This window comes from Pezoporus wallicus, unplaced genomic scaffold (genome assembly GCF_028554395.1).
Source record: "Pezoporus wallicus isolate ANWC-B61680 ecotype Strahan unplaced genomic scaffold, APGP_CSIRO_Pwel_v1 contig_7731, whole genome shotgun sequence".
NCBI classification, from domain to species: domain Eukaryota; kingdom Metazoa; phylum Chordata; class Aves; order Psittaciformes; family Psittacidae; genus Pezoporus; species Pezoporus wallicus.
Genome location: NW_026635361.1, coordinates 861,998 through 887,880, shown reverse-complemented (window position 1 = coordinate 887,880; position 25,883 = coordinate 861,998). Strand labels below are relative to the sequence as shown.

The window sequence follows — 25,883 nt, the reverse complement described above, 5'->3', positions numbered from 1 at the left end:
CTTCCTTCCGAGTTCCGGCAGTGTGTTTATGGATACAAATCTTAGTTCTCAGGGTCAGGCTCTTTCCTGTAGGTAAATGGGGACAGGGAGGCACTGTGGAGACCAGACATTCATTTAGTCCTCTCTCCTGCTCTTAACGGTGATGAAGTGCTTCATGTGATGAATTCCAAACCGAGCATCTCTGAAGTGGTCTGCTCACAGGTAGATTTATTCCTCTGGGATTGTTTTTTATTAAGCACTGCAAAGGAAGAATATAAACCAATTTTTTAAAGTTCTTCTTAGCCATTTACTTATTTAGGTATGTATTTAATATCCTGCCGAGTTCCTCGCCTGCAGGATTCCTGGCAGTGCATTCCACAACCTAAACTGCACGTGGCTTGGAAGAAAGAGCATTTTCTCTCATCAAGTCCTCTTTCACTTTGCTAAAGACTCATCTTGCCTTTGGGTGAGAGAGGATTGTTAAGAGCATTAAGCCTGTCCCATACCACTGGTGTCTGTCTGGGGTACAGGTACCAGCCTGTCCCACAAGGTGTTCTGTAGTTACTGGGTTTTAACTTTACCTCTCAACCAAGTAAAGCCAGCACAGAGTGAAAGGCAAACGGCTTCTAAGCAGGACGTGACATGGCCCAGCTTTGGGACCTGATGTTGCTGCTGGGAGGTAAGAAGCCTGGGATCCCCTTCCTCAGGACACCTATTTATGCAACTTCATTTCCTTGCCAAGAACAGATCTGTGCTCCTAGGGAAAGAGTGCTGCTGACCTGGGTAACAGCGTAACCTGATCAATAATGCCCTCAGTCAGGATTCTCTCTCGTCACTTGTCCATGCTAACGGGTTGGATTGCATTTGTGCTGGTAGCTCAGTGTACTCAGGTGGGTGTTTTCCCACTCATAGCTCAGTGAAGGTTTGAGGAGACCACAAATGAGGTCCCTGTGACATGTTCTGTGGCGTGGACTCACCTCCAGCACCTGAGTCATGCATCGATTACCTCATTGTGCTGCTCAGCTGCCTTTTCCAGCCAGGAATACCTTCACTGAGTGCCAGTCCAGCACAGAGCCACAAGGACCAGCCTCTCAGGCCACTCAGTGCCCCTTCTTGATGCCATTTCTAGGTCTTGAGGCTCCAGTTTCAAACCAGTTGTGTTTCTTGTCTTCTCCTCAGGTATTTTTGCCTCCTTTCTCCTCAGCCTCCCAGATACTTCTTTCCCTAGGCGTATCTATGTATAGCTCCTGAGCTAGACAGGCCTTTTGCCTGATGACTGTGGTCATTCTTAAACTTCCAGAAAAGCCTGTGACCTATTTCCAGAAATGATTCATTGCTGGCCTCTCAGAACTACAGTTCCCAAAGATGCAGATAAGAGCCATGAGAGATTAAAACCCAAAATGCCTAAGCAGGTGAGATACCTAATTCCCACTGAGAATGAGCCACCTAACCTACTTACAGCTCTGGGGCTTGACTTTTTGTCTTTTTCTAAAGGCATTTGACTATGTTGAGAGCATATGAAACCTGAGCTGTAGGTATATGAGAACATCAGACCCATGGAAAAGCAAAGGGTCGCTTCCTCCAAAGATCTTAAAGTCCTGGCCCTGTCGTTGTGTTGCTGCCCTGGGAGGTGACAATACCATCATTGCTCCGCACTAGAGGCAGTAGCCAGCTCCAGTCTCTGCTAGCTAGCACCCATGGGAGCCAGGCTGAGAGAGCTGGGCTGGGTCAGCCTGGAGAAGAGAAGGCTCCTGAAGGGGAGACCTGAGAGCAGCTCCAGTGCCTGAAGGGGCTGCAGGAAAGCTGGAGAGGGGCTTGGGACAAGGGATGTAGGGACAGGCCAAGGGGAATGGCTTGAACCTGCCAGAGGGGAGACTGAGATGAGCTCTTAGGCAGAAGCTCTTCCCTGTGAGGGTGCTGAGGCGCTGGCACAGGGTGCCCAGAGAAGCTGTGGCTGCCCCATCCCTGGCAGTGTTCAAGGCCAGGTTGGACACCGGGGCTTGGAGCAAGCTGCTCTAGTGGAAGGTGTCCCTGCCTGTGGCAGGGGTTGGGAATGGATGACCTCTAAGGTCCCTTCAACCCAAACCAGGCTGGAATAGTGTGCGACACAGAGCTCCGTTCAGTGGAGGCCCAGCCCAGCCCCACACGTGTTTCCATGGAGGTTCATGGAACACCAGGCAGGAAAAGCACCGACTTCTGCTAGGAAACATTTTTAAAGCGTGTGTCGCGTTGCCGTGGTGACAAAAGTTCTTCAGAGGAGAAAACTGGAAGTCGAGGCTGTGGATGGTGGCATGGGGAGGGGAAGGGGGGCTGTCGTCATGGCAGCCTCAACTCCGAGCGTGCAAGAGGCAAAGCACATGGTGGTGGCAGGAGCTTGGGGTTTATATATATCTAGAAACATCTGCCATTGCTGCCAGCTTTCGCAGTGCTAATGAGTCCTGCTGCTTCACCTTCCTCTGCTGTAAATATCTGCCACAGAGACATGAGTCTCTGAGGGGGAAGGCAAGGAAATACTTCTCTTTGCCTTTCATTTTCATATGAGCTTTCTGCTGTTCTCTGTGGCCCCTCAGCTCCTACCTGGAGAAGAACTTCCATTAGCCAGAAGCAAGCTGCCTGGGAAGAGTTAAATCACCTCGGGAGGAGGTAGAGGCTTGCATCATGCTCTTGCACAGCTTTAAGAGCAGCAGTGCTGCAGGATCACTTCTCTGTGCCCTGCATGCACACACACACTGGCTTTTTGTGGGGCTGAAGTGGCTGTTCCTGAATGTGAGAGGTACCTTCTTGGGCTCTACTTGGTAGCTGTAATCCATGGGCAGTGGAGATCGAAGCTGGCAGCACTAGATTTGGCTCCAAACTTTGCTCTCGGCTTCCTGTGCAAACCTCTGGCAAGTGGCTTTTCCCTTCTCTGTGCCTCATTTTGCCCACCTAGAATAAGGGAGCTCACACGTTCATGGGAGATAGAGCAGACCAGATTAATGTCAGCAGAGCCCCTGGAGACCTTCAGATGGAAACTGCCACGGCAGCACAAAGGATTATTATATTGGAAATGCAAAATCTACCTGGATATCTCTCTTAACACCTGGCACTTGGTGCACTTCCCTCAACCTCCCTGTTCCAGGCAGCCTGAGACAAGCATACTCCACAATATCTTCCCCCGTGAGCCTTAAACCTAATAAATCACAGACCTGATTCTCTTCTCGCACTGACTCAAGGCAGCATCAGCAACTCTGCTGACATTGATTATGTCATTTGGTGCAAGGCAAGCATAAAAAGAGATACAACCCCAAACTCTAGACTTCGTCTAAAACTTGATCTTCTGGCTATAGTTTCCCTTGCTGGCACAGCAAAAAGCAGGCAAAACCAAATCCCACACCACCCCAAACTGTCGAGCGCATCCCTGACTCTGCACACTGCTTGCAGCTGTAGCTGTGCACCACAGATGATTCCCCATCTCCAGTCCATCTGCTGTGTGCTGCCTGGTGCTTGCAGCGTTGTCCCAATACAATCTGGATCCCAAAGCTCCCTTCCCCCTGTGCACCATTCCGCCAAACACAGTGGGATCAGCAGAGCCCAAAGCTGGCTGACCCAAAGCTGAAGCTTCAGACAGGACTTCTGTTTCCCCGTATGTTGGGAAGTTGTAAATAAGCCCAACTGCATTCCCTTACATTTATTTTTTTCTTTACCTAAGCTCCTTCTCAGTAGGCCAGGCTGCTGTTCCTGAGTTGCCTCAGAAATTCAGAGTTTATGTATGTTTTCATGGCAAGAACAGCATTTTGTCCCTTCTGCCCAAAGAACCAAACGTGGTAAAGCTTCTGGAGTAAAATTAATCCATGGTTTGGCACAGCTTAAATGTGACAGCACTGGAAGAATAAATAGAAAGTCGGGGAGGAAGGAGCAAGTAAAGGGGTTGATGATGCATTTCCCATGGCAGCAGCAGGAGAAGGAAGCCAGCAGCTGAGATCCTTTGCGTTGCTTTGCTGAAACATTGTGTGAGGGGCTACTCAACAGGCTGATCTTCTGTGGGAGCTCTTCTTGTGCATCCTTACAACGTCTGAGTTGCTCAGGGAGTTTGTGTGTGCCTTACGTATGCTCGTGGCTTCCATGCCTCAGTGCTCTAATGTGCATAATGCTTTGTGTGCCTGGAGAGGGCTCTTCCTCCTGGGGCAAGGCCATGCTGTGAGTTCTGCGTGTGGTTTGTCTCTCCCTCCCGTCAGCCTCCCACAAGGGATCGAGGCTCCCAAACCCTTCACCCCACACGGGCTGTGTCAGTCGGGGCTCTTGCTGAGCATGCCCCTTGCCTAAAGAATTGCTGCTGGTTTGTGGTAGTGATCCCTAACTGAGCAAACCCACCGCCCTGCCCAGCATGAGTGAGGGCTGCCACTGTTGTCCAGTCTCTTCTCGAACGAAACAGGATGCGGCCCACACAGTGCAGAGGTACTGTAGCTGATGATGCAGGGACTTCGTGCAACCACCATGCAGTGATCTCTCTAACACTGCTTTAGGCTCAGGAAAGCTCTTCCCAGCAACCACCTCTCCCCAGTATGTCAAGAGATTAACACTGAGGCTTGGAAAGGCACCCCATGCCTTTCTGAGAAACATGTATCTTTACCTCTGTTACCTACAAAAGCCAAGGAAAGAAAGGAAGGAAGAGTGAAAGACATGTCAGCTTGCTTCCCCATAGTCCACAAATACTCTTCTTAAATGTGAGTAAACATGTATTTCCTCACAGCAGAACAACCTTAACTCTGACGCTGGAGCACTCAGAATGACATGTTTTGATTCTCTTTGGAGATTTGTGGTGCCTTTTAAGTTCTTTGGGTTTTTTAAAGCCATAAATTAGGAGTAAATTCTTTGCTTTCTATTAAGCTGGAGCCACGTCACAGCTACTTGATTATCCAGGGGGATTTATCACTGTTGTATGTTAACCATAGTGTGGATACAGATACCAGCACTGGCTCAGGACCAGCAGGCTTTCTTAGTTTGGATGCAGTGCTACAGAAACACAACTGTGTTGCTAGAAGAGGTAGTGAAGGGCCACAAGCAGTGTCACTGCTTTCCTGTGGTGCAGAATCTGTTCAGAAACCCCATGCGTGGAAGTCAGCTCTGTGCAGAGCCAGCGCTCAGCTGAGCTGCTGGGGATGCTGTTAGCTCTCTCTGACAGGATGCTTAGGTCCAGCCCAGCTGTGCTGGCTCCAGACAGAATCAGTACTATGTCTCTGCCTCCCAGACCCTCAGGAAAACCCATTTGTTCCAAGCACAGCGCCTCCAGTGTGTGCAGAGTACCACAGCATCCTCTCACTGTGCTCAGGCTCTCGGAGCACTCCAGCCTCCTAGACAGCCAGCCAACCTAATGGCACATCACTGTCAAGGGTCGGAGGAGTTCTGGTGCCCTCTTGGTTTGGATGGGCACAGCAAGCCGTGTGCCACAGAAACCAGCACACCTCGTTCAACATACAACTTGATTACAAAGCCCTTGTTTCAGTGCCAGAGCCAGACCCCACTCCTCCAAGGTGTCCTTGATTTCTTCCAGCTCAAGTGATCAGGTTAGAGGAATCCTGCTGCAGTAGAGAGTACTGCACAGAGTCATTTGGGGCTGACAACAGATTCAGGCTAATAGGATCCTGATCGCTTCTTCTGAATAAGCGGGATTTCCAAGATGGAGCTTTTATATAACTACAGATGACTTTGAGGAGGAAGGTTTTGATCCTTCCGCTCTCCCAACCTGCCCTTTCAGAAAGCATTGCAAGGTGTTCTTTGGCTGGAAGGACAGGGCTGACTTTGTAACAGGGATTCTGAAGCCACAGCTTGTTTTGGACAAGCAAGAAACAGAGAATAAATACCCTTGGAAAGAGGTGCTTTTAGTGTGAATCTGTGCTTTGTCCTTCTTCTCCTCCCTGCCTTGCTCCAAATGACAGGCAGCCGAAAGGCAGAAAGCACAAGCAGTTCCAGGGGCAGAAGGAGGTGTGATGCTGGGCCCCAGCCTGGCTTGTGTTACAGCAGGACAGGAAAGCCCGGAGTGTTCACGATGAAAACCAGGGGAGTTCTAATCACCACTCACATTCCTCTGCTTGTGAACCAGCTATTCCAGAACGTTCCTTCCCCACCTCTCTATAGTCTGCTTTAGGGCACCGCAGCCTGGCTTAGCCACTCTCCAGCATGCTACTAGAGTTAGTATTCCCTGCAACACACACACCTCTTTACAGCAGGAGCTGCTCCTCTGTGAAGGGTGTTCATTCACACCCCTTCAGGTATTCCTGTGTGCTGCATAGTGAGTCCTTCTTACTTTTCCCTTGCATGTAAATGCAAATGTATTCCAAGGAGTGAGTGTGAGCTGGTAACTCCCAAGACTGCTGTTTGCATTGGAATTGCCTCACCTGCAGTTTAAATATTTCCAGTTGGAGTTCGTTATCCAGGCTTACTGTATGGGCAGCAGAGAGAAACAGGAATTCCCAAGGAGCAGAGCATCTCCTTTCAGATGTGTCACCCTCTGGGTGTGTGTTTCCATCCAGTGACTGTAGTGAAACAGTTTAGATCTCAAGGTATGAAGTAAGTAAGCTGAATCCACCCTTGTGGATTCAGCTGATGTTGCCTCTACCTGTGTGGGAAGTGCTGGGGCACTCCTGAATGTGGGCAGTCCTGAATGGCCTCCGAGCTCCATATCCATTCACCTTTCCCCTAAACCATCCATTCCCATAGGCTATTCACCCTCTGCTTTAGATATATTAAAGGCAGAAGCTCTTCCCTGTGAGGGTGCTGAGGCGCTGGCACAGGGTGCCCAGAGAAGCTGTGGCTGCCCCATCCCTGGCAGTGTTCAAGGCCAGGTTGGACACAGGGGCTTGGAGCAAGCTGCTCTAGTGGAAGGTGTCCCTGCCCGTGGCAGGGGTTGGAGCTGGATGAGCTTTAAGATCCCTTCCAACCCAAACCATTCTATGGTTCTGGGAAGAAAGGCACTTCCTTAGTCTGACAGGGTTTCTCCCTGCCCCTGGCTGGAGTCCCCTTGGTTACGGAAGGGCTGGAGCTCTGTGGAAAACACACATAGGTGGGAGAGGAAAAGTCATTAGCACAGTAAAACCCTGGGGACACAAAAGGTCCATTCAGAGATCCTTCACAGGCTGCTGCTCTGACTTCATTAACAGGATCACCCATGGCTGTCACTCAGGCTGGATTCACTTTGGGTCATCAACATGAGAATGAGCATTTCTGCAATGGGGGAAAAAAAAGATGAAACCAGTAGGAATTATTCTTTATGAATGATGTGCTCAGCTTTCATACTGACCGATTGAGTCAGCGTCGAGAGCTGCATTTCCTAGAACAGCCTTTCATGCTGGATTTTGGAGATTTTCTTCTTTTCAGCCCCAAAATATCACTGAAATGGCCTTTCTCCCACTAAGAGACTCTGTGGACTCCAGCTGCCTCTTGGATGCAGTGGGAATAATGGAGTTTAGAAGCAGTTATCCAAATCAATCGTCCTGGTTTCCACCATTCTTCTGTGGCTCCCTCCTGGTCTGGCCATGTCACATCTCGCAGTGCATCTTACCTCCTGCCAGCAGGATTAGGTGGGGAAGTGTTAAGATCTGCTGTGGAAACAGGCATTCAAATTGCACTGCTCCCTCTGACAACAGTGATGAGCCAGTTGGGGCAGCTCACCTGACAAACCAGGATTCCTTCCTTTTATAACTAAAGCCTTTTTAGCTGCTGGAACAGACTCACACTGTGGGATGAGAGGAGACCGATCCCTGGCATAGGCAATGATGGCAGGTACGTACAGTCAGAGGGGTGGGAGGAGCAGGGCTGTCTCTGTCAGAGCTGCAGGGAGCTATATGGACTTAGCCATCCAGTCACATAGCACACCTATGGCCTGTCCTCTGCTTCAGATACCTCCCTGACAGACATCTCCTCTCCAGAAGCAATTCCCAGGTGCTATCTCATCCACTGCATGCCTGGCTCCCTACACAGAGGCATGGTGGAGCCCAGGCAGTGCTCAGGAGGCTCACACTACAACTTCCTTTGCTCTCTTACATCAGCCTGTATCATGGTCTCTGTGCCTTTTGGTCTGTTGCCTGGAAGGGAGGGAATACCAGGGTGGGAATGCAGGAATAGACTGTGACATGCAGCCACATCCGATGCCCAGCAGTCTTCTTTGCTCCTCACATTCCTCTGCGTTTTGTTCCTTCCACTAAATCCAAACAGGACGTTGTGTCACCAGATTGGAGGCTGTGCTGCGAGCAGCTGGGCTGCATGTGCCCTCATCCATGGGGAGGCCTCCTGAGAAGGCACCTGACAGCAGTCTCTGGTTCATTCACATCCAGCTGTCCAAACCTCTCACTCCTCCTCCACCAGGCACAGCACGACCATGTGTGGGAGCAGTGATGAGGCTCCAGGGCAGGCCTGGAGCATGGCTGTCAGGCCTCCATCCATCCTGGCTCTGTCACAGATTGCCCCCACATGTCCCTTCCAACCTCAACCATCTTGTGATCTCTCCTCACTGTGGCATGCTGTAAGGTATGGAAAACCAAACCTGGGTGATACGTAGCTCAGGATAGCAGTTGCTGCATGCCCTGTGTGTCTTAACTGTCATCACAAAGCTGGGCATAGGAGAGCCAAGCACCCCCAAAATCTCCACAACCATCTATAGGAAGAAGATGGTGTCCATCAAGAAATATTTGACTGCACATGCAGCTTGCACTTCCTCATGTGTCCTGCTTATGACCGGTACTATGGACAACACTGGCACAGAACTGATCCCAGAGGTGTGGTTGCTGCTGCCTGGTCACAGGTTCTGGGTTTCCTTGCTAGAGCTGCTCTACAGCTCTGCCATGTTTCTCTATTCCTTGCCCACCTTCACATAAGACTGGAAGTGATGCAGCAGCAGAATACAAGAAATACAGGAAAATAGTTGAATCAGGTCCTCTTCTAGGAGTCTCAGCTGAGCCTGAGGCCATTCCTTCTTGCATTTCATACTTGCAGAAACTGTATCGACAGCTTCCACTGTGGGTCAGTCTGTAGCATCCATTCAGCAAGAGCAGAAATCAAAGAAGGGCACTGCAGTTTAATGATAGAGTTTATTTCTGACAAGTGGCTGATGAGGCAGAAACATTTGCAACCAGCTTATTTTACAAAATGAGTTATGAAGCTTTTAACGTAAATGAGACGGCAAAATCAAAGGGCAGAAGGGTCTATGATGATGATTCTGTATTTTGGGTTTTAATCTGTTTTTCAGCTGGTTCTGCTGACCAGCGCTCAGCTGATGCAGCCTTTTCTGTTACTTTAGCAAGGTTCTTGACCCTATTACTGCACCTAATGATGTTGGGTTGGTTGGCTGGGGAGCTGCCATCTAACCTGCTCCCTGTTGGCCCCTGCAGATCTTCCACATGACCTACGATCTGGCCAGTGCCGTGGTGAGGATCGTGAACCTGATTGGGATGATGCTGCTGCTGTGTCACTGGGATGGCTGCCTCCAGTTCCTCGTGCCCATGCTGCAGGATTTCCCTGACGACTGCTGGGTGTCCCTCAACCGCATGGTGGTAAGTGCCTGCCCCTCTTGTGCCCTCACAGCCCTAAACCCAGGCCCTCGCTCACAGCATCACCATTGCAGCATCTAACGTGGCATCTCCCGCTTCCCCCCACCTCCTTTGAGGGTTTTCCCCCTCTCTCCAGCCCCAGCGCTGTGGGCATGGAGCTGCGGTGGAGGCAGTCTAGGAGGCTGCAAGGGGAGGACCCAGCCCCAGCGGAGCCTGCTGCGGGCTGCCTGCGGCACAAGGCAGGAGCGGGGCTCCCCCTCCCGGCAGGAAACAGCAAAGAGCGAGGATGGAAACGGGTTTCTGCTGGGATCTGGGCAAACGGAGCCAAAGGCAGGAGGCAGCTGTTAAGCCTTCTCCGGCACATCCACTTGCAGGGTCGGTGTGATCACCCACCCTTCTCTGTGAGAAGCTGCACAGTACCCCATTAGAGTGGGCTGAAACAGGCTCTGCCAAGCCACAGTGAAGCCTCCCATCACGGGAGCAGCAGCCAGACTTCCCAGTAACATCCCAAGCTGTGCTGCTCACTGCTGTTCTCTGAGAGGGAGCTTTATACCATATGGCAAATGCATGGGGAGTTCATGGTGTCTTCCAACCACCTTGCTGAGAATTCAGGCTCTTTTATTCAAAAGGACAATGTCCAGTTGATGAAGCAGCAAAAACTGACAAAGCTTAAAAAATTACCTCTTATTGCAGCTCTTAAACCTCCACATTCCCCCAGCCAGTTCCTCCTTAAAAGAAATAATAATCAGGCAGTCGGGCAGAACAGACCCAATGTAACATGGATAAAAGAGCTGCCAGGTTTCTGTGCCTCCCCCTGTAGAGCTGTGGGCACATGCTGCCCATGCCTGAGGATGCTGAGCAGCCATGCAACAGTCGTCTGTTTGCTGTTCAGTTATTCATTTCTTCCCTCTGCAATAATCATTCACTTCCTGCTTCTGAAAGGTACCAGACTGACACTTCTGGAGACTAGAACCCTTTATGTATCTACAACATGCAGGAGCTGCCTTCCCCCATGCTGCCTTTATATTATTTATGTGGCAGGAGAAATAAAAGATCAGGCCCCATCATGCTAATGCTGTTCAGGTTCAAATGGACATCTCTCATCCTGCAGAGCTCAGAGGTGCAGACAGAAATCATCCCCATCCATAAAGTGACTTGGCCATGGTGCACTTGCAGGACAGCTTCAGAGCAGCAGGTTTGAGCCATGTTTCCTTTAGGCTCACATTTGTGTGGAGGCTGCTGCCTGATGGCAGTGCATCTGTTTGCTTTTCCCATCAACCCTGGGAGAAGAGGTGAAATCTGAACAGTCAAAACACCCAGGTCTACTGGGAACTGATTTTGCTGATTCAAATGGGCTCTTGGACACCTCTCACTCAGGGTCTGTAAGGCCAGAAAACCACTTGTAACCAATGGAATGAAGAGCTGCAAACATTAGGATCAGAGCCTGAGCAGGAGGAAAACAAAGCTAGGAAAAGAGTTACCTGGACCAGACTATGATCACATCCTGCAAAAGTCCATCAAGGTAACTGTGTAGTGAAGGGAGTCTTGAAAGGTGGCAGGAGACAGAAAAACGGAAGAACAGATTTAACCTGGGCACCTTCCTTAGCAACAAGGAGAAGGAGAGGGAAGGATGGGATCCCACAGGCAGGAGGGCTCAGCACAGGCTCCAGGAGGAGCAGGGTAGAAAGTGGCTTCCACTCCAGACGCTGTACAGGAATGTGCCAGCCCCAAAATACCTTGGGTTTAGCTCATTGAACTGAGAGAATTAATTCATCTGCAATCTGACTTTCTTCTCACAATAAGGTTCTGTCCTCTAATCTCCTGAAATTTCCAGATGTGTCAGTGGGCCATTGATGGATGTGGATGACATGATTACTGCAACACCTTCAATACAGCCTATAGTGAAGTAATAGGAGAGGCCACTGAGGCAGGAAACAAGAAGAAATCAGTGTTCTGAGCTGATTTCTCAGACTTTGGTGCTAAGATCTTGATGGTGTTTTCGAGAATGGCTGTTTGCAAGCTGGGGTGGATGGGGTTGGGAGGTGGGAGTCCAGGATGGCATCTGTCTGTGACAGGTTGTGGTTTGTGACATTGTGGTCATGGCTTTGAGGAGATAAATACGCTTGGTGCAGGACTGTCCTGCTTATACACAGGAGCCAAAAAGCTGGGATGGAACCAGTGTAGGAATAAAAGGAATCTTCTGAAGCTGCTACAGCCAAGGGGAGCTGAAAGTGAGGTGCCAAATGCTTCGGAGGCTTTCTCCTCGAGTATGCTGGTGCTGCTGTTCCACTGCTCCAGCATTTCCCACCTAGTCACTTGGCAGTCCATAAAACCACCTCTGATTCCGACACAGCAGGGAAAGAAGATTCATCACCTCCAATCTGCTTCCTAAATGTTTGATCCTCTTCCAGGGCCTCTGTGAAGGGTCTGGTGGTGCCAGATCACATCAGGAGCTCGATAAATCCCTGGGTCCAATTCATCTTGGTGTTTCCTACATGCATCATGTAGAAATATGAGCAGTTATAGGAGTGAGTCTCCATGTGACTTCTTTCTGAACTGGCAGGGAAGGATGTTTGCAGTATTAATTGCTCAGCCCCATCTCAGGGGCTCCAGCATTGGCTTCCCTACAGGGCACTTTATTAAACAGGAGAACTACAGTGAGTCAGCCGCCAAGCAGCATGTGTGAGAGCAGCAGCATCTCCCCAAGACCCTCTCCTGGCAGCTCCTCACCCCAGACATCTGAGCTCTGCTGAGACCTGAAAGCTGCTGGAAACACGTGGCTCACTCCCCTGGGTATTGTGCTGAGCTGAGGAACCCTGCCGAGAAGGCAAATATCCCCCTGTCAAATGCAGTGACCTTGCATAGGGAACACTAATCATCTTCCCTCCCTTCGAAAGGAGAGCAGCTTTCCTTTTGAGCTTAAAGCCTCCTCCGCACCCCAACACATTCCTGTAGTGATGCTGATAGAAAGGAGGAAGAGAAATGGATGCTGCATGTGTTGTGGAGGACACATGGATCTTCTGTGTGCTTCTGAACTCCCCCAAAGCCTCTGCTCCATCTCCTGCCCTCACTCAGCAGGCACATAAATTGTGCAGTAGCTTATCATGGTTTACAGCACCTCTCAGGGAGCAGCAAGAGTAGGGCTGCTCCAGCATGGGGTGTAAGTCAGGAGCCAGAGGGGAGCCCCGCACAGGCAGCACCCTCACCAACTTGAGCACTGTCCTATGAGCTGAAACAGCATGGGCAAAGCAGGAGTGACCGTTGACCATTCCGGGGTGTCAGTCACATCCAGGGTCTATCCAGCGAGTCCACTTAGGAGCAGTAAGAGATGGAAGTAAGGCTGTAGTGTGATGTTCAGATCCCAGGGCTGGGCACAGATCCAGTTCAGGCAGGGTCTGGGTGCCCAGGCCTGCACTGAAACGGAGCACCAGGGACATGGGGTGCATGCATCAGGGCCCTGGACAAGGGTGATGACTGGGGCAGTTCAGACTGGTGCACTCAGAGCCCTCAGAAGATCTCTTCTGTTGGGTGAAGGCCATGCAAAGCTTTCATTGGAAATAAGCCCAGAAGGGGCAGGTTCTGCCCAGTGTGAATTCTGGTCTGTCATCTCCGTTTCTCATCCCACTGTTCCATTCCCTTAAACTGGATCTGAAGGTGTTTTCCGACCCCAGCAGTTATGGTGTTGTCCAGGGGAGGGCAGTGATGTTCAGAGGCCTTACTGCGCAGCTTGACATTAGTGTGGAGTAGCAAACCCTGAGTAGCATCTCTGTGGCCGGGTAAGATCACTGCTGAGACAAATGTGGGGCTTCCCAAGATTGAAATATGGCCTTTCACTACAGACAGTGCCTTAATACAGTGAGTTATTAGTGGTGTAAATCAGGCGTAACGTTGTGCCCATGGACCATGCCCCTACCCCAAGAATTTGCCAGTGCTTCTCGGTGTCTTTACTTCTTTCCCTCTAGTCTTCTCTAGTGAGGCTTCAACCAGGCATACTCACATGTACACCAAACCCAGAACATCCTAGAAGACACCATGCAGGAGAGATCCGAGCAGAGGCATTGCATTCCAGACCCTAATCCCAGAGGAACCCTTACAGTACTGCCAGTGTGGATGTTAAAAACAAGCTAGGCTGAGAAACCACTTCAAAGTAATGTGAACTCCCTTTTGGAAATACTCTTAATGCCAGGCATGTATCTGGGATAACATCGCCCTTGACTGTGTTCTGTAGCTTCACTTTAGCTGGCTTTGAGATTTGGTTAATGAGGAGCCATTTGCTCTCTGCAGTTTAAGGCCTCATTGACCTGCCCTAATGGGCCATTTTAGCTACTCCAGTATGTTTGAAGTAGTACAACCCTCCCACTCTGGGGACTGGCATATATTGGCTAGAGGGCTATGACAGTAGAGTGTAGAGCAGGCCTAAAAACTAAAGATATACTCAGACCTATAAGCAAAGAACACATATACTGTGCCATGAGGATCCAGTGCTCTTTACAGACATTGAAAGAACTCAGAGGTTGTGTCATGAAAGTAATTGCTCTGAAAGGTTTCCCCTCCATGGAAGTGCCTCTCTTCCAGCAGTCCTTGATCTCTTCTCACAGCAGATACTCCCTCAGGATATTTGTTTTAGAGGCTCCATGTTCTCCTCCAGCTCTCACCCCCAGCCTGTCATTAACTCAGCGCTCTGCTCTTCAGCCTGGCGTGAAGCAGGCTGTCCTCACCCGGAGCTCTGCTGCTGCTGGGAACTGGGCTTGAGGCTTGGAAGTCTAATGTTCCTAGGGAGCCAGAAGAGATTCTGCAGGCTACAGGGGCTCAGTGATGTTGGATGTTGTAGTTTTGGATGACTAATTCCTACTAAACACTGGCAAGCTTCCTTGTAAGCAGCACTTTGAGCAGCAAGTTGCTGGAAGAATAACATTTAAAACCTGAACCTGCCTGACACCAGCTGTTCCTCTTAAGCTCTGATCATTCTTTGCCATTAAAAACCGTGGCAGTTTCCTGAGATACCAAATTCCAGCTCAGCTATTCTTCTTGTGCCTCCCCAAATTCCCTTTGGAATTTCAGTTCGGCATTTCTGCTCTCAGTTCTGTTGTGGGGATGTGCTGCCCTGTTAAACGACTGCCACACTGACCTCAGAGGCAGCACTTCTGCAGTGTCCCAGTGAGAAATGCCTGGTGGGAAAGGAATTAATCTGACAAGGAAGGGATGGGCCAGGATCCTGCACCGGTAAAGCACCTTTTAGGCAGAGGTTGGTCAAGTGCGACTGCTCCTTCCTGTTGTCTCAGGACGACTTTCCTCCTGAAGCATGGAAAACAAATGGGCTAAAGCCATGGAATTTATAGCCTTTACCATTCTGTGGGTGCAGGGGCCACAGCTTTACAATTACCAGAACTGCAGGGCTGAGGGAAGGGCACTGTGGTTCCTGGAAGAGTTAATAGTGGAGATGCAGGGCTGGCTCCATAAGGTGTGCGAGATGCTTGATGACTTCACAGATCAGAAGCGGGTCTGCAAAATGACCCAAACCTTGGGTGGTGGAAAAAATGGGTCCCCCCCACTTCTTTGGCCAGGACTCTAGGAGCCATAGCATAGACATGGGTGAGGGAAAGGAGCAGATGCACTCCTCTGGTGCTTGCACCTCAGGCAGCCCTTCGCATCCAATCCTTCCTGCTGCCCTAGCCAGGCAGCACAGTACAAAAGATCTTCACCCCTGCCTGGCTCCCCTTTAGTCTGCAGTTCCTCACACACGGGCAGAGCCAGGAATGGAGACAGCAGTGGCCACACTGTCTCTTGTCTCTGTCCCTTGACTCCAGGGTAGTTTTTCCAGCACAGGAGGTGAGCAGGGTCCTGCTTTGTCAGGGAGGGGAGCCCAGACAGGCCGGCGCCAGGCGGGAGCAGCTTCTTTGGGGCTCTGAATGTGGTGCTTCTGTGTCCTCTTCACTATCATTTCTATAGCTTTGCCCTTCTTGTTGCAGTATGAATCGGGCCTGGCTTGCATAATGTAACTGGATATGGCCCAGGTAATGCTATCACCTGCCTTTGTCCATGTGCTTCTCACCTAACCAAGCATTAGCACTCTCCAGAGGTTCCAGCTCTTTGCCACAGCTTCTGTTCACTACTTGTAAGCTCAGTGAAAACTTTCCATCAACATTAGTGACACTGAGGGAGCTGTTTGCAGAGAGCTCCTCAGCACCAGGCTCAGTGTGATGAGATACCTCCAAGGTGTCCAGTAAGCTCCAGGGGTCATAGCATCACTGGTCACCGGTGCTGTGGCCGCTGCATCTCTCGAGATGGAGTTCACAAAAGCATTGCTTCTGTGTTTGACAAGCCACAAGCCAGGCGTTCTGTACAATGACCTTCTAAGTTGCCACGGCATATGGATTTACACCCATAATGTTCATGCCTTCCTGGACCAGAAAGAAGAGTGATGAAGGTACAGGTGATGTGCTGTGATGAATGTCACTGGAGCAGAGGTATTTTTTCATATACCCTGTGGCAGCACTGTGTGATGACAGTGCGTTTACATTACAAGGTTTTGTGGCAAGGACTTGCTAGTACATACCCACAGGATAGTAAATGCACCTTGAAGTGTTCCACAAACTCAAGTTCATCAGATTAATCATGAAACTTCTGTCCCATGATGTCATTGCTTGTGCTGGTTGCAGTGGGAGAGCACAGGGTGTCTGGTGAAGCCCTTGACTTCAGCTGGCTTCTCTCAGTGGTTTATTGCACCTCCCAGATGAGAGCATTTGTAGTTTTCTCAGCTCCCAGAAAAAAGCCCTGTTTTACACTGAGAAGAACTCGCTCTCTGGACATTATCACCCTAATGTTCTGCCTTTCCCATCTCTTCAGGTAATGACCAGAAATCCTGACCATTTCCTAAATTGCCAGGAGTGATTTTCCCCACTCTAAGGCACCATGCTTAGGCTGTCTTTCACCAGTTCATTTGCTCATGTGGATCACTTCAGAAATATCCCAGTTTATGAGGATAGCAGCATGTCACACTGCCTGCCTTCACTGCTGCAAAGTTTTGCTGGAAAGAGTATGCAGAATGTCTACAAACGCTGTCCAGAGTCAGTTAATGTCAGATGACCAAACTTACTGAATCATAGAATCCCAGCATGGGCTGGGTTGGAAGGCACCTTAAGCTCATCCAGTCCCAACCGCTGCCATGGGCAGGGACACCTTCCACTAGAGCAGCTTGCTCCAAGCCCCTGTGTCCAACCTGGCCTTGAACACTGCCAGGGATGGGGCAGCCACAGCTTCTCTGGGCACCCTGTGCCAGCACCTCAGCACCCTCACAGGGAAGAGCTTCTGCCTTAGATCTAACCTGAACTTCCCCTGTTTCAGTTTGAAGCCATCACCCCTTGTCCTATCACTACAGTCCCTGATGAAGAGTCCCTCTCCAGCATCCTTGTAACTCCTTCAGACACTGGAAGCTGCTCTAAGGTCTCCATGCAGCTTCTCTTCTCCAGGCTGAACAGTCCCAGTGTTTTCAGCCTCTCTTTGTATGGGAGGTGCTTCAGCCCCTGATCATCCTTATGTCCTCCTCTGGACTTGGTCCAACAGCTCCATGTCCTCCTTATATTGGGGACACAAGCATTACACACAGTGCTGCAAGTGGGGTGTCACGAGAGCAGAGCAGAAAGGCAGGATTATTGAGTGTGCCCAGCAATTCCAAGCCCTCAGAGAATACAAATGCTTTTTTAATGTGTAGAGCTGCTTTAAACATGGGCTTTGGGGTCAAGTGGTGGCTGTGCTTTTCTGGAATGTGAATGCCTGTCCCAGTGCTGAAGCTCTGTCTGTCTGTCTCTCTAGAACGACTCCTGGGGGAAGCAGTATTCCTACGCGCTGTTCAAGGCCATGAGCCACATGCTGTGCATTGGCTACGGGCAGCAGGCACCCGTTGGCATGTCAGACGTGTGGCTCACCATGCTGAGCATGATTGTGGGGGCCACCTGCTACGCCATGTTCATCGGCCACGCCACCGCCCTCATCCAGTCGCTGGACTCCTCGCGGCGGCAGTACCAGGAGAAGGTAAGGACCGGGCTCCGTGACCCTCATGTGAGGCTTCATGTATGGAGGAGTCCAGGGCTGGCAGTAAGCTGGGTGAGAGGGCGGATCTGTGGTGCCTTCCTCACCACGGTGGTTTATTACTTACCCATCTCCACATAGGGGAGCGAAGGGATGGGTAATTCATCCCTTCCCTCAAAGCCTCAGGTGCAGAAGGGTAATATCAGGGGAAGTGGGTGATTCTTGTCTTTCTTTTTAGATGAACGTTATCAGTGTCACTGGTGGCATCCAAAGCTGCAAGTCACTTTTTCCTTTCCGAGATCTTGTTTCATATCCCAAGTGAATGTTCCAGAATGCGTGGCTCTGTGTAGCAAGTACTAGTTGTAAAAGTATCCAGATAATTCACTTCAGTGCTCAGGAGTGAAAACACACAACAAACCCCAGAGCACAGATCAAAGCTCAGGAACTCCCAACAGGTAGCTCTTGAATGAATTGCACAGTTGTTGAATTGCATAATGGAGGCATGGGCAGAAATGTCACAGTGATCAGTTAGCACTGCGGTGGCAGTGAGTGGTGGTGGCGTTAGGGTGGTGCTCTGTGTAAGATGATAAAGGACAAAGTCAGTCATCCTGATTCAGCTGATGAGGGTGACTCGTGGGACTGCATCAGTTCCTTACCTCGTTCCATGCCTTTGGTGTACCGCTGTCTGTACAATGACATTTCGTTATCTAAAGCAAAAGTGTAGTGATGCTTTGCCATCCAGCACACAGGCAAAACGTCTGCCTTCAGCTTCTGCTTGAAGTTGCAAAAGCAACTGCCCTCAGCAGGGCTGAGGATGCTGTAGGCATAGGCAAGGAGATGTTATGGTCAGGGTGCTACAGAGATATGTGGTCTGATGATTAAGAAGAGGAAGAATTATTTGCTATGCCTGTCCTGACGAGGCCAGGTCCAGTTGCTGTTGTTCAAGTGGGTCAACTATGGCTAAGTGAATTTTAAATTCAGAGTGGGCTAGGAGCAGTTTTGTTATGGGGTTACAATGCTGGGCCACAGAAAGAGAGTAGGGCAGAGACTGAAAGCAAAGAAGACCAGAGGGTGAATCATGATTTGAGGAGAGGGAAGATCTCAAACCACAGCTGGAGGTAAAAGAGGGGAAAAGCCCAGGAGAAGAAGGGTGGAGGACTGGGCTTTGTGTAGATTTTTACCACTGTGCTACAGACTGGCTGCAGTAATTCTAATTGGGAGTGTGGCATGCCAAAGGAAAGGACACTGCAACACCAGGAATGAAAGCTGATCAGCTCTGTGTATGCAGAGTAGTTATTCAAATGTGTTTGAAGCAGCACAGAAGTGAAGGGCTGATCTGCAGATCAAGCCACCTGGCCAGCCTCACTGCAGCCAAGGTTCCACCTGCAGGGCTGGGCACCACGGCTTTCTCCTCAAGCCAGGTCCAAAGACAAGGGCTGAACTTGACCTTAGAAGTTGGATTCAAGTCAGTGCTCAGGGAAATCCAGAAGGGCAGCAGGGACTGAGGGGGGATGACAGAACAAATGTGAAGTGTTGGAGCCTTATTAGAATGGAGAGATGTGAATGACAGCGTTAACAGATCCAGGAGGAAAGCTTGGTGGCAGAAGTAGTGGATAGGGGATTTAAAAAAGGGTGTATTTCACACATGGTGGTGATAGCAGGTTCATTTCCCAAGGTATTCTCCTGGGATTAAAGCCTCAGGGATTGAGTACCTCCACTTTCCCCTTGCAAATGGGCCAAACGATGGCCTAAAACCAAATATGTATTCATTTCCTGCATTCCTTAGCACTTGAATAGCCATGGTGAAAATGAAGCTGCTTTGTGATTTGCAGCCTTGCAGCTCAATTTAGTTCAGTCCTCGTGGGACAACGTGTCTGTTGAAGCATAAGCAAAGAGTTTGAAGTTTGGAGGTCGATTGGTAGAAGCAGGCAGCAGTTTAGAGACACTTCTGCTGAGTACACCTTTGGCTGCAAACAGGGCACTGGGGGCTTTAGCAGCTCTTCCAGGAGTAGCCAACGAAAGGGAAGGCAATGGGAAGGAGGAAGAGTAGCAGAAATAGCATAGTAACAGGACAGGAGGTTCTGGTTAGTAGCTGCACTGAGAGGCTTTGCTTTGTGTAACCTTCAAAACAAGGCTCAGGATCAGGAGTGAGTTTGTGGTGACGTTTCAGATTGTCATGGGCTCTGCCAAACCAGCTTGTTTGTCCCTTGGACAAACAGGAATTTTGAGGCGAGGAGTAAAAGATGTGCTGTCTGGTGCTGTCTGGTGCCTTCAGTCGCAGGTTTGTCTCCCTCTGGCTTGGATTCATCGAACATTTGGACATTCAATCCCTGTCCTGTGTAAGTCTTCTCCTGTAGCACCTGAAATGACACTGTGCTGGTTTCTGCATGGCAGGGAAGCTGTACAGGATCAATGGGGTAGTAGGAAGCATGGAGAATTTGGATAGGGAATTTGCACCCTCCAAGACAGTGTAGTGCAGAGGTTTGTGAGTACGAGCGGTGAGTCCCACCAGGCACAGAGCACTCACACCAGCTCCAGCACTGGTGGCATGAACACCCCTTGAACAGCCCTGAATCATAATAGCTCTTTAGAGCTGGCACTCTGAACTGATTGCTTTATTTCCAGGCCCAAAGGCAAAGTTAGAAGGGACCTCTCTGTCCCGTCCTGCATTCAGTGTTATGTCCTTAGTCTTGCCCATACTCACAGAGAATCAATGGCAGGATCAGGAACTGACTCTTAACCTCTTTACCAAGCTGATTCCTTTCTTCTGGGTTAGTTTGCTGCCAGACTAGAGGAGGCCAGTGAGTGCCAGAGCTGGTGCAGGGTGCTAGAGGAAGAGGTCCATAAGCCACAGCAGAGGCACAAAGCCCTTTTCAGCTATTCATGGGTTATCTCAAGCCTTAACATAGAAATTCCTAACCCTACAACTTGCAGTAGCTGTGGCTCATGAGAGAGGAAGAGTGTTTCCTGCCCAGGAGATAAATAATCCAGAACAATCTGCAAGTTATTGTCATGTTTTTTGCAGGTTCTCATTAATTTCTCTGCTTATAAAGCTTGGCTGGATTAATATTTATGTCAAGTCACCACACACAGCCTCCTCCTCCCCAGCAGATTCTATAACCTTGAAGCTTCTGCTGCTTCCTGCAGCCAAGCTCCTTGGAACAGAGCAGGGAGAGACTCTGGGCTTCACTCTCCCAGGATGCAGGCAGCGATGGGCATCATGCAGAGAGGATCTGCTCCCCTGTTATCTTCTCAGGTACATTCAGAAGAATGCCTGATGCGAGGTAGGAATTGCTGCTGTCAGCGTTGCAGAGCCCAGCAAAGCTGTAATCTCTCCTTCCAGAGCTTCACCTCTCATCAAGATCTGCCTGCCACACTGGCATTCCCTCAGCTCTCTGCTTTCCACATTCAGTCCCCTGCTTCTCCTCCCCTCTGTACCATCACTGTCTGAACTGTCCAGTGAACCCTGAATTATCCAGTGCCTCGTGTTCCTAAAGTACATATTGAAAATGGGTGGATACTTAGGTACTTGTGTATTCACTTAATACTCTGAAGCACAGTTGCAAGGGGACTTCCCTACAGAAGCACTAAAGGCAACACCTTTCAGTTCTTGAAACAGCCCTGCTTACCCATCAACAGCCCTGCTTACCCATCTTGACACACCCAAGGTCTGGCTGTCCAAGCAAAAAGCACTTTATAGTCCAGATATCAACATAGCCCTTCTGTCAGCAGCCTGAATTCAGCAAAGGGTAGCTGGGGAAAATGTAGTCACTGTAAAGGCTGAAGCAAGACAACAGGACCATTCAGTCTCTGTTGGGACAAAGCAGATTTTAGACCAGTGTTCATTAGAGGGGGAGACTGCTGTTGTGCCTGCCTGCTGCAGGGAAAGCTGGGGACCTGGCTTTGGGCTTAGAGAAATTCACGCAAGGAAACTGTTTCCAGTGTTATTGAGTGCTGAGATGCAGACAGCAGGGATCCCTAATCTGCCTTTGTTGGGAAAGCTGGGAGGGTATGGCCACGAGCTGGACTGCTGTGTGGATTGCCCGTCTGTTCTTTAGTCTCTTCCTCAAAGTACCTGAAACTGCCTGAGACACACCAGGAGGTGAGAGGAACCCTCAGCCTGGCCTTTCATGGCTACTCCTTTGGATTTGGGCTCTTTTCCTGTGCAGGTTGGTGTTCTGAACAGCCTCCAAACGAATGTGTGCAGGGAATTGGGTGCAGAGATCCTAGCTGGGGTCCTAGGTACAGCATAATCACATCAGCCTGGCTCCGTGCCCTGGCTGCTAGCCCCTCTCCAGCCCTCCTTTAAGCAGAGCTGATTAACCCAAGCACTGCCCTGTAACAAAGCTGTATTCAGCCTTGTGGCTCCAGGAGTGGGTAAGCCAGTGCTACCTTGGGGCCAACACAGCACAGAAGCATGAAGATAACCAGTGTCAGCATGGAGTTGAGCAAAGAGTTCCATTTTTCCCACACTTACTCTCCCACAAGGGTGGGAAATGTGATGTTCATTACCAGTCTGAACACGATTCGAAGTGACATTCCCAAGGTGATTGGTCACCGATGTCTGTAGGTTCTCAGGGGTCGTTCCCAGATTCCTAGTGTTCAGAGGGGTTATATGGAAGACCTCTTCGGAGCTACTGTCAGTTCTGGGTGTCAGGGAAGCTGCAAAGCTCCCTTACTCTTCTAGTAATGTGTATGAAGGAGAGGGAAAGATGTGCAGCTCTCCAGAAAAACATGTCTGGAACATTTAATCAAATGGAAAATTCAATCAAACTTCCCAATTGGGAAAAGTTTGGAGAGCCTTGCTTTATCCTGCTCTGACAGCACTAGTTGTGTATTACCTCAGCCTGTTAAGAGATGGCTTCAGACCTGTCATGTCCCATGTCACTGTCAAAACATTTGGGGTTGATAACAAGGCTTGTAAATGATGGGCTTTATGGACTGTGCCTGCAGTAAAGTGTCTGTGATGTGCCTTGGGCTTGGGCTCTCAGCACTGCCTCCAGGTAGCTTCTGGAATCAGGAACAGGTTTTCTGGGTAGTTTGCAGTGCATAGGCCCAAAGTGAAAGGAACAAGGTTTGCATGCAGCTTAACAGGAAGGGTCCAGCTTCCTAAAGCTTACTAAGAATGGATGGAATAGAAACGGGTGCCCCATCCCCACCTTCTCTGCACACATGGGACAAGTCCAAGGAGGCTGCCAGAAAATTGCAACCCAATGTAAGCTGGGTCTCCTTTGAGTTGGGATTTGGACAAAATATCCCCCAGAGGTCCCTTGTAATCAGTCTCTGACAGCTTTATTCAGTGGGAACGGCTGGCTCAGGAAGGTACATCCAGTGCTGCAAGGCAGCTGTACTTTTGGATACCACAGCCACCTCAAGAGTATTTGTAAGAAATAAGTACTGGCATGGTAGATCAATGATTCCTTCAGTTCAGCTCAACCAACACATCAGCCATTCGTGTCAGTTGTTTTAAGCTCCTTTTCATGAGAGACTCCTGGGTTGTTATAAAGTGGAAGTGTGTCACTAAGAGGAGCCCCATTCTGAAGCTGTAAACCATGCCTTGTAGATACCTGAAGCAGAGATTTCAGTGCCCAGCTGGGGAATGTGTCCATCATACAAGCAGCAGTGCCTGCATGGAGTGCATGGCTGAGACTGAGTGCACATAAGGTTCCCTCTCCACTCTCAGACAAGGGGAGGAAGGAGGCAGTAACTTTGCAGTGTCTTTGTAGCACATCTTTAGAGAAGGGAAAGGAAAGCTGCCTCGTAGATTGCCTTCTGCCAGCAGGTTTACATTGGAGATAGGTCTCAATTTGCAGTACTGGAGATACTGTGATTATAGCTGGGCTTTTGACATCTTCTTCCTGAGAGTGGAAGCCTTTGTTCTTTGTTCTGTTCTTTGCACACCATCAATGCCAGCCTGTTCTGAGCAGTATGCTTGTGCACACACGTGGAAAGGGCTCTTGCCTCAGCAGTTCTTTGTATCCCAATGTGGGATACAACAAACTTCATTATCAGTTTTGAAATTCATTTTGGCACTTGAAGTGTAAGTAAATAACTGTCTAGGTTAAAATGGACTTTCTCAGCTTCCCTGCTGAGCCATCCTGGCAAAAGTCTTCTCCCAGCAATGCTGATCTTAAACTGCAGAGACTCACTGGTCCCTGTTCCCCATCTCCGACTTTGGTGGCAGATTTTATCTCACCTGATGATGAAAATAACGTTGACCTCTTTTTCCCCATCAAACCTCCAGTTAAGTGGCTCCAGGCACAAGACCTGACACCTCCAGTATGAACTATGAGTTTCACAGTGTTTCATGAATGATGAAAGATTCATTGATGAGGTCCAAAAGGTCCCTGCACTGGACTTACGCTGGTATGTGGCCTCTCAAACCCAGTAAGGCACTCTCTTCAGCTGGAGCCAGTCAAGGAAAACAGGCTGTTTCTGTGGCCATGATATACAGGTTTGTACATAATACATTTGTCATTGCACCACCTTCCTTCAGGCTGAGCACTTGTAAGAGCAGACAAAGGGGGCCTTCCCCACAACATTTAGTGCAAAGATGTTCATCCTAAAGCTCTTGGATCTGCTCTCCTAGACCCCTTGAAGGTAGCAGCCATTTCCATTGCTGGCAGCAGTGGGTGATGCACACTCAGTGCTGTGCTAACAGCACCATCTCCTTTGTGTTCCATGGCTTGTGCCGCAGCTGCTGCAGCAGTGCTGCTGATGGGTGAAGTAAACAACTGTTCCAGGAGCCCATCATTGACCAAGCTCAGTCTGTTGACATCTCACGGGCCAGAAACGAAGCATAATCCTTGCCTAAATAGGTGCTGATTAACAGCAAGGAGAGGCAGCTCTGGCAGCTGATCATTACAGTCATCCTCAATGGAGTGAATGTTGTATGGAAGAAAGCTCCAGGAATTTTCTGCTAGTGTCTGTGGTCTTTGGAAGGCAGCAAGAGATAAATAGCCTGATTCTAGGTAAGGTGGTTTCTGAAGGTTACCACTGCAGTAGGGGTAAAGCTGTTCCATGTCTTTCAGCATGTAGCGTGCCATGGTACAAAGAGTAACGTGGACTCAGAGCCAGGAGCTCAGAGCCAGGACATGCTGTTGAGCTTCTTGCAGAATGCAGGTAGCTGTGGTAGATTCTAAGAGTACATGGCTGTAGGTTTAAATTTAGGTCATTAATCTGAAAGCCAGATAGCACTGATAAAGTCTGGTGCTGTGCTAGATCTGGTCCGAGTTGTTCTGGTTGAAATAACCACCCATTCCTATACAACAGGGTACAGTTTGCCTGTACCCAACTCTGAGCCTCCCAACCTACCCCAGACTCCCCTCATGCAGGCATCCTCGATGTCTTTCCTCTTACTAGTTCACTTAGTTTCCTTTGGGCCTCTAAGTGAAGGAATCCAGATCCTGCTTCAGCCTCATCCCTGGCTGCCTGGGGCCTGGAAGGTACAGAACGGACAGCATACACCTGACTACAGTGCCTCTCAATCACTTTCCTGTTCCCATGGAGCAGACAACCCTGAGCACATTTAATTTGGTTGGAAAACAGCAGGACAGTGCCCACAAGCATGTGTGTAGAGCCAACGGCATTCATAACTGTTGGCAGACTCTGGATAAACTGCCATAACCTGCACCAGATACAGTTTTCAGCAAGAGTTCAGGAAGAGTAAAGTTAAATGAGCAAGGACTGACGCTAAATACATTGCAAGCGTGGAGATGCGTAAAGGGGAAGCAACACAGATCACACCAGCAGTGCAGGCATGAGTTTGTGTTACAGACTTCCACTGTTCTTCATAGAATCATTTGGGTTGGAAAGGACCTCAAAGCTCATCCAGTTCCAGCTCCCGGCCATGGGCAGGGACACCTTCCACTAGAACATGTTGATCCAAGCCCCATCCAACCTGGCCTTGAACACTGCCAGGGATGGGGCAGCCACAGCTTCTCTGGGCACCCTGTGCCAGCGCCTCAGCACCCTCACAGGGAAGAGCTTCTGCCTTAGATCTAACCTGAAATGTCTGACCTGCTTCAGTTTGAGCCCATCACCCCTTGTCCTATCACTGCAGTCCCTGATGAAAAGTTCCTCTCCAGCATCCTTGTAGCCTTTTTCAGATACTGGAAGCTGCTCTAAGGTCTCCACGCAGCTTCTCTTCTCCAGGCTGAACAGCCCCAGTGTTTTCAGCCTCTCTTTCTGTGAGAGCTGCTCCAGCCCCTGTTCATCCTCGTGGCCTCTTCTGGACTTTCTTCAACTGCTCCATGTCGTTTTTATGTAGAGGACAGCATTGCAGATGGGGTCTCACGAGAGCAGAGGCACAGGATCCCCTCCCCGAGCTGCTGCTTAATCTCTGTGGGTGCAGCC

The 25,883-nt window shown here is 49.7% G+C and overlaps 1 protein-coding gene across 2 annotated transcripts in view; it reads left to right on the top strand.

The window, feature by feature from the left end:
- HCN4 (hyperpolarization activated cyclic nucleotide gated potassium channel 4) overlaps window positions 1-25,883 on the top strand; it is a 135,752-nt gene that overhangs the window by 85,186 nt on the left and 24,683 nt on the right. For both annotated transcript variants that reach the window (XM_057421096.1, XM_057421089.1), the window contains exons 3-4: window positions 9,342-9,503; window positions 17,313-17,531. In XM_057421096.1, coding sequence (XP_057277079.1) covers window positions 9,342-9,503; window positions 17,313-17,531 — 381 coding nt within the window. The remainder of the gene's footprint in view (window positions 1-9,341; window positions 9,504-17,312; window positions 17,532-25,883) is intronic.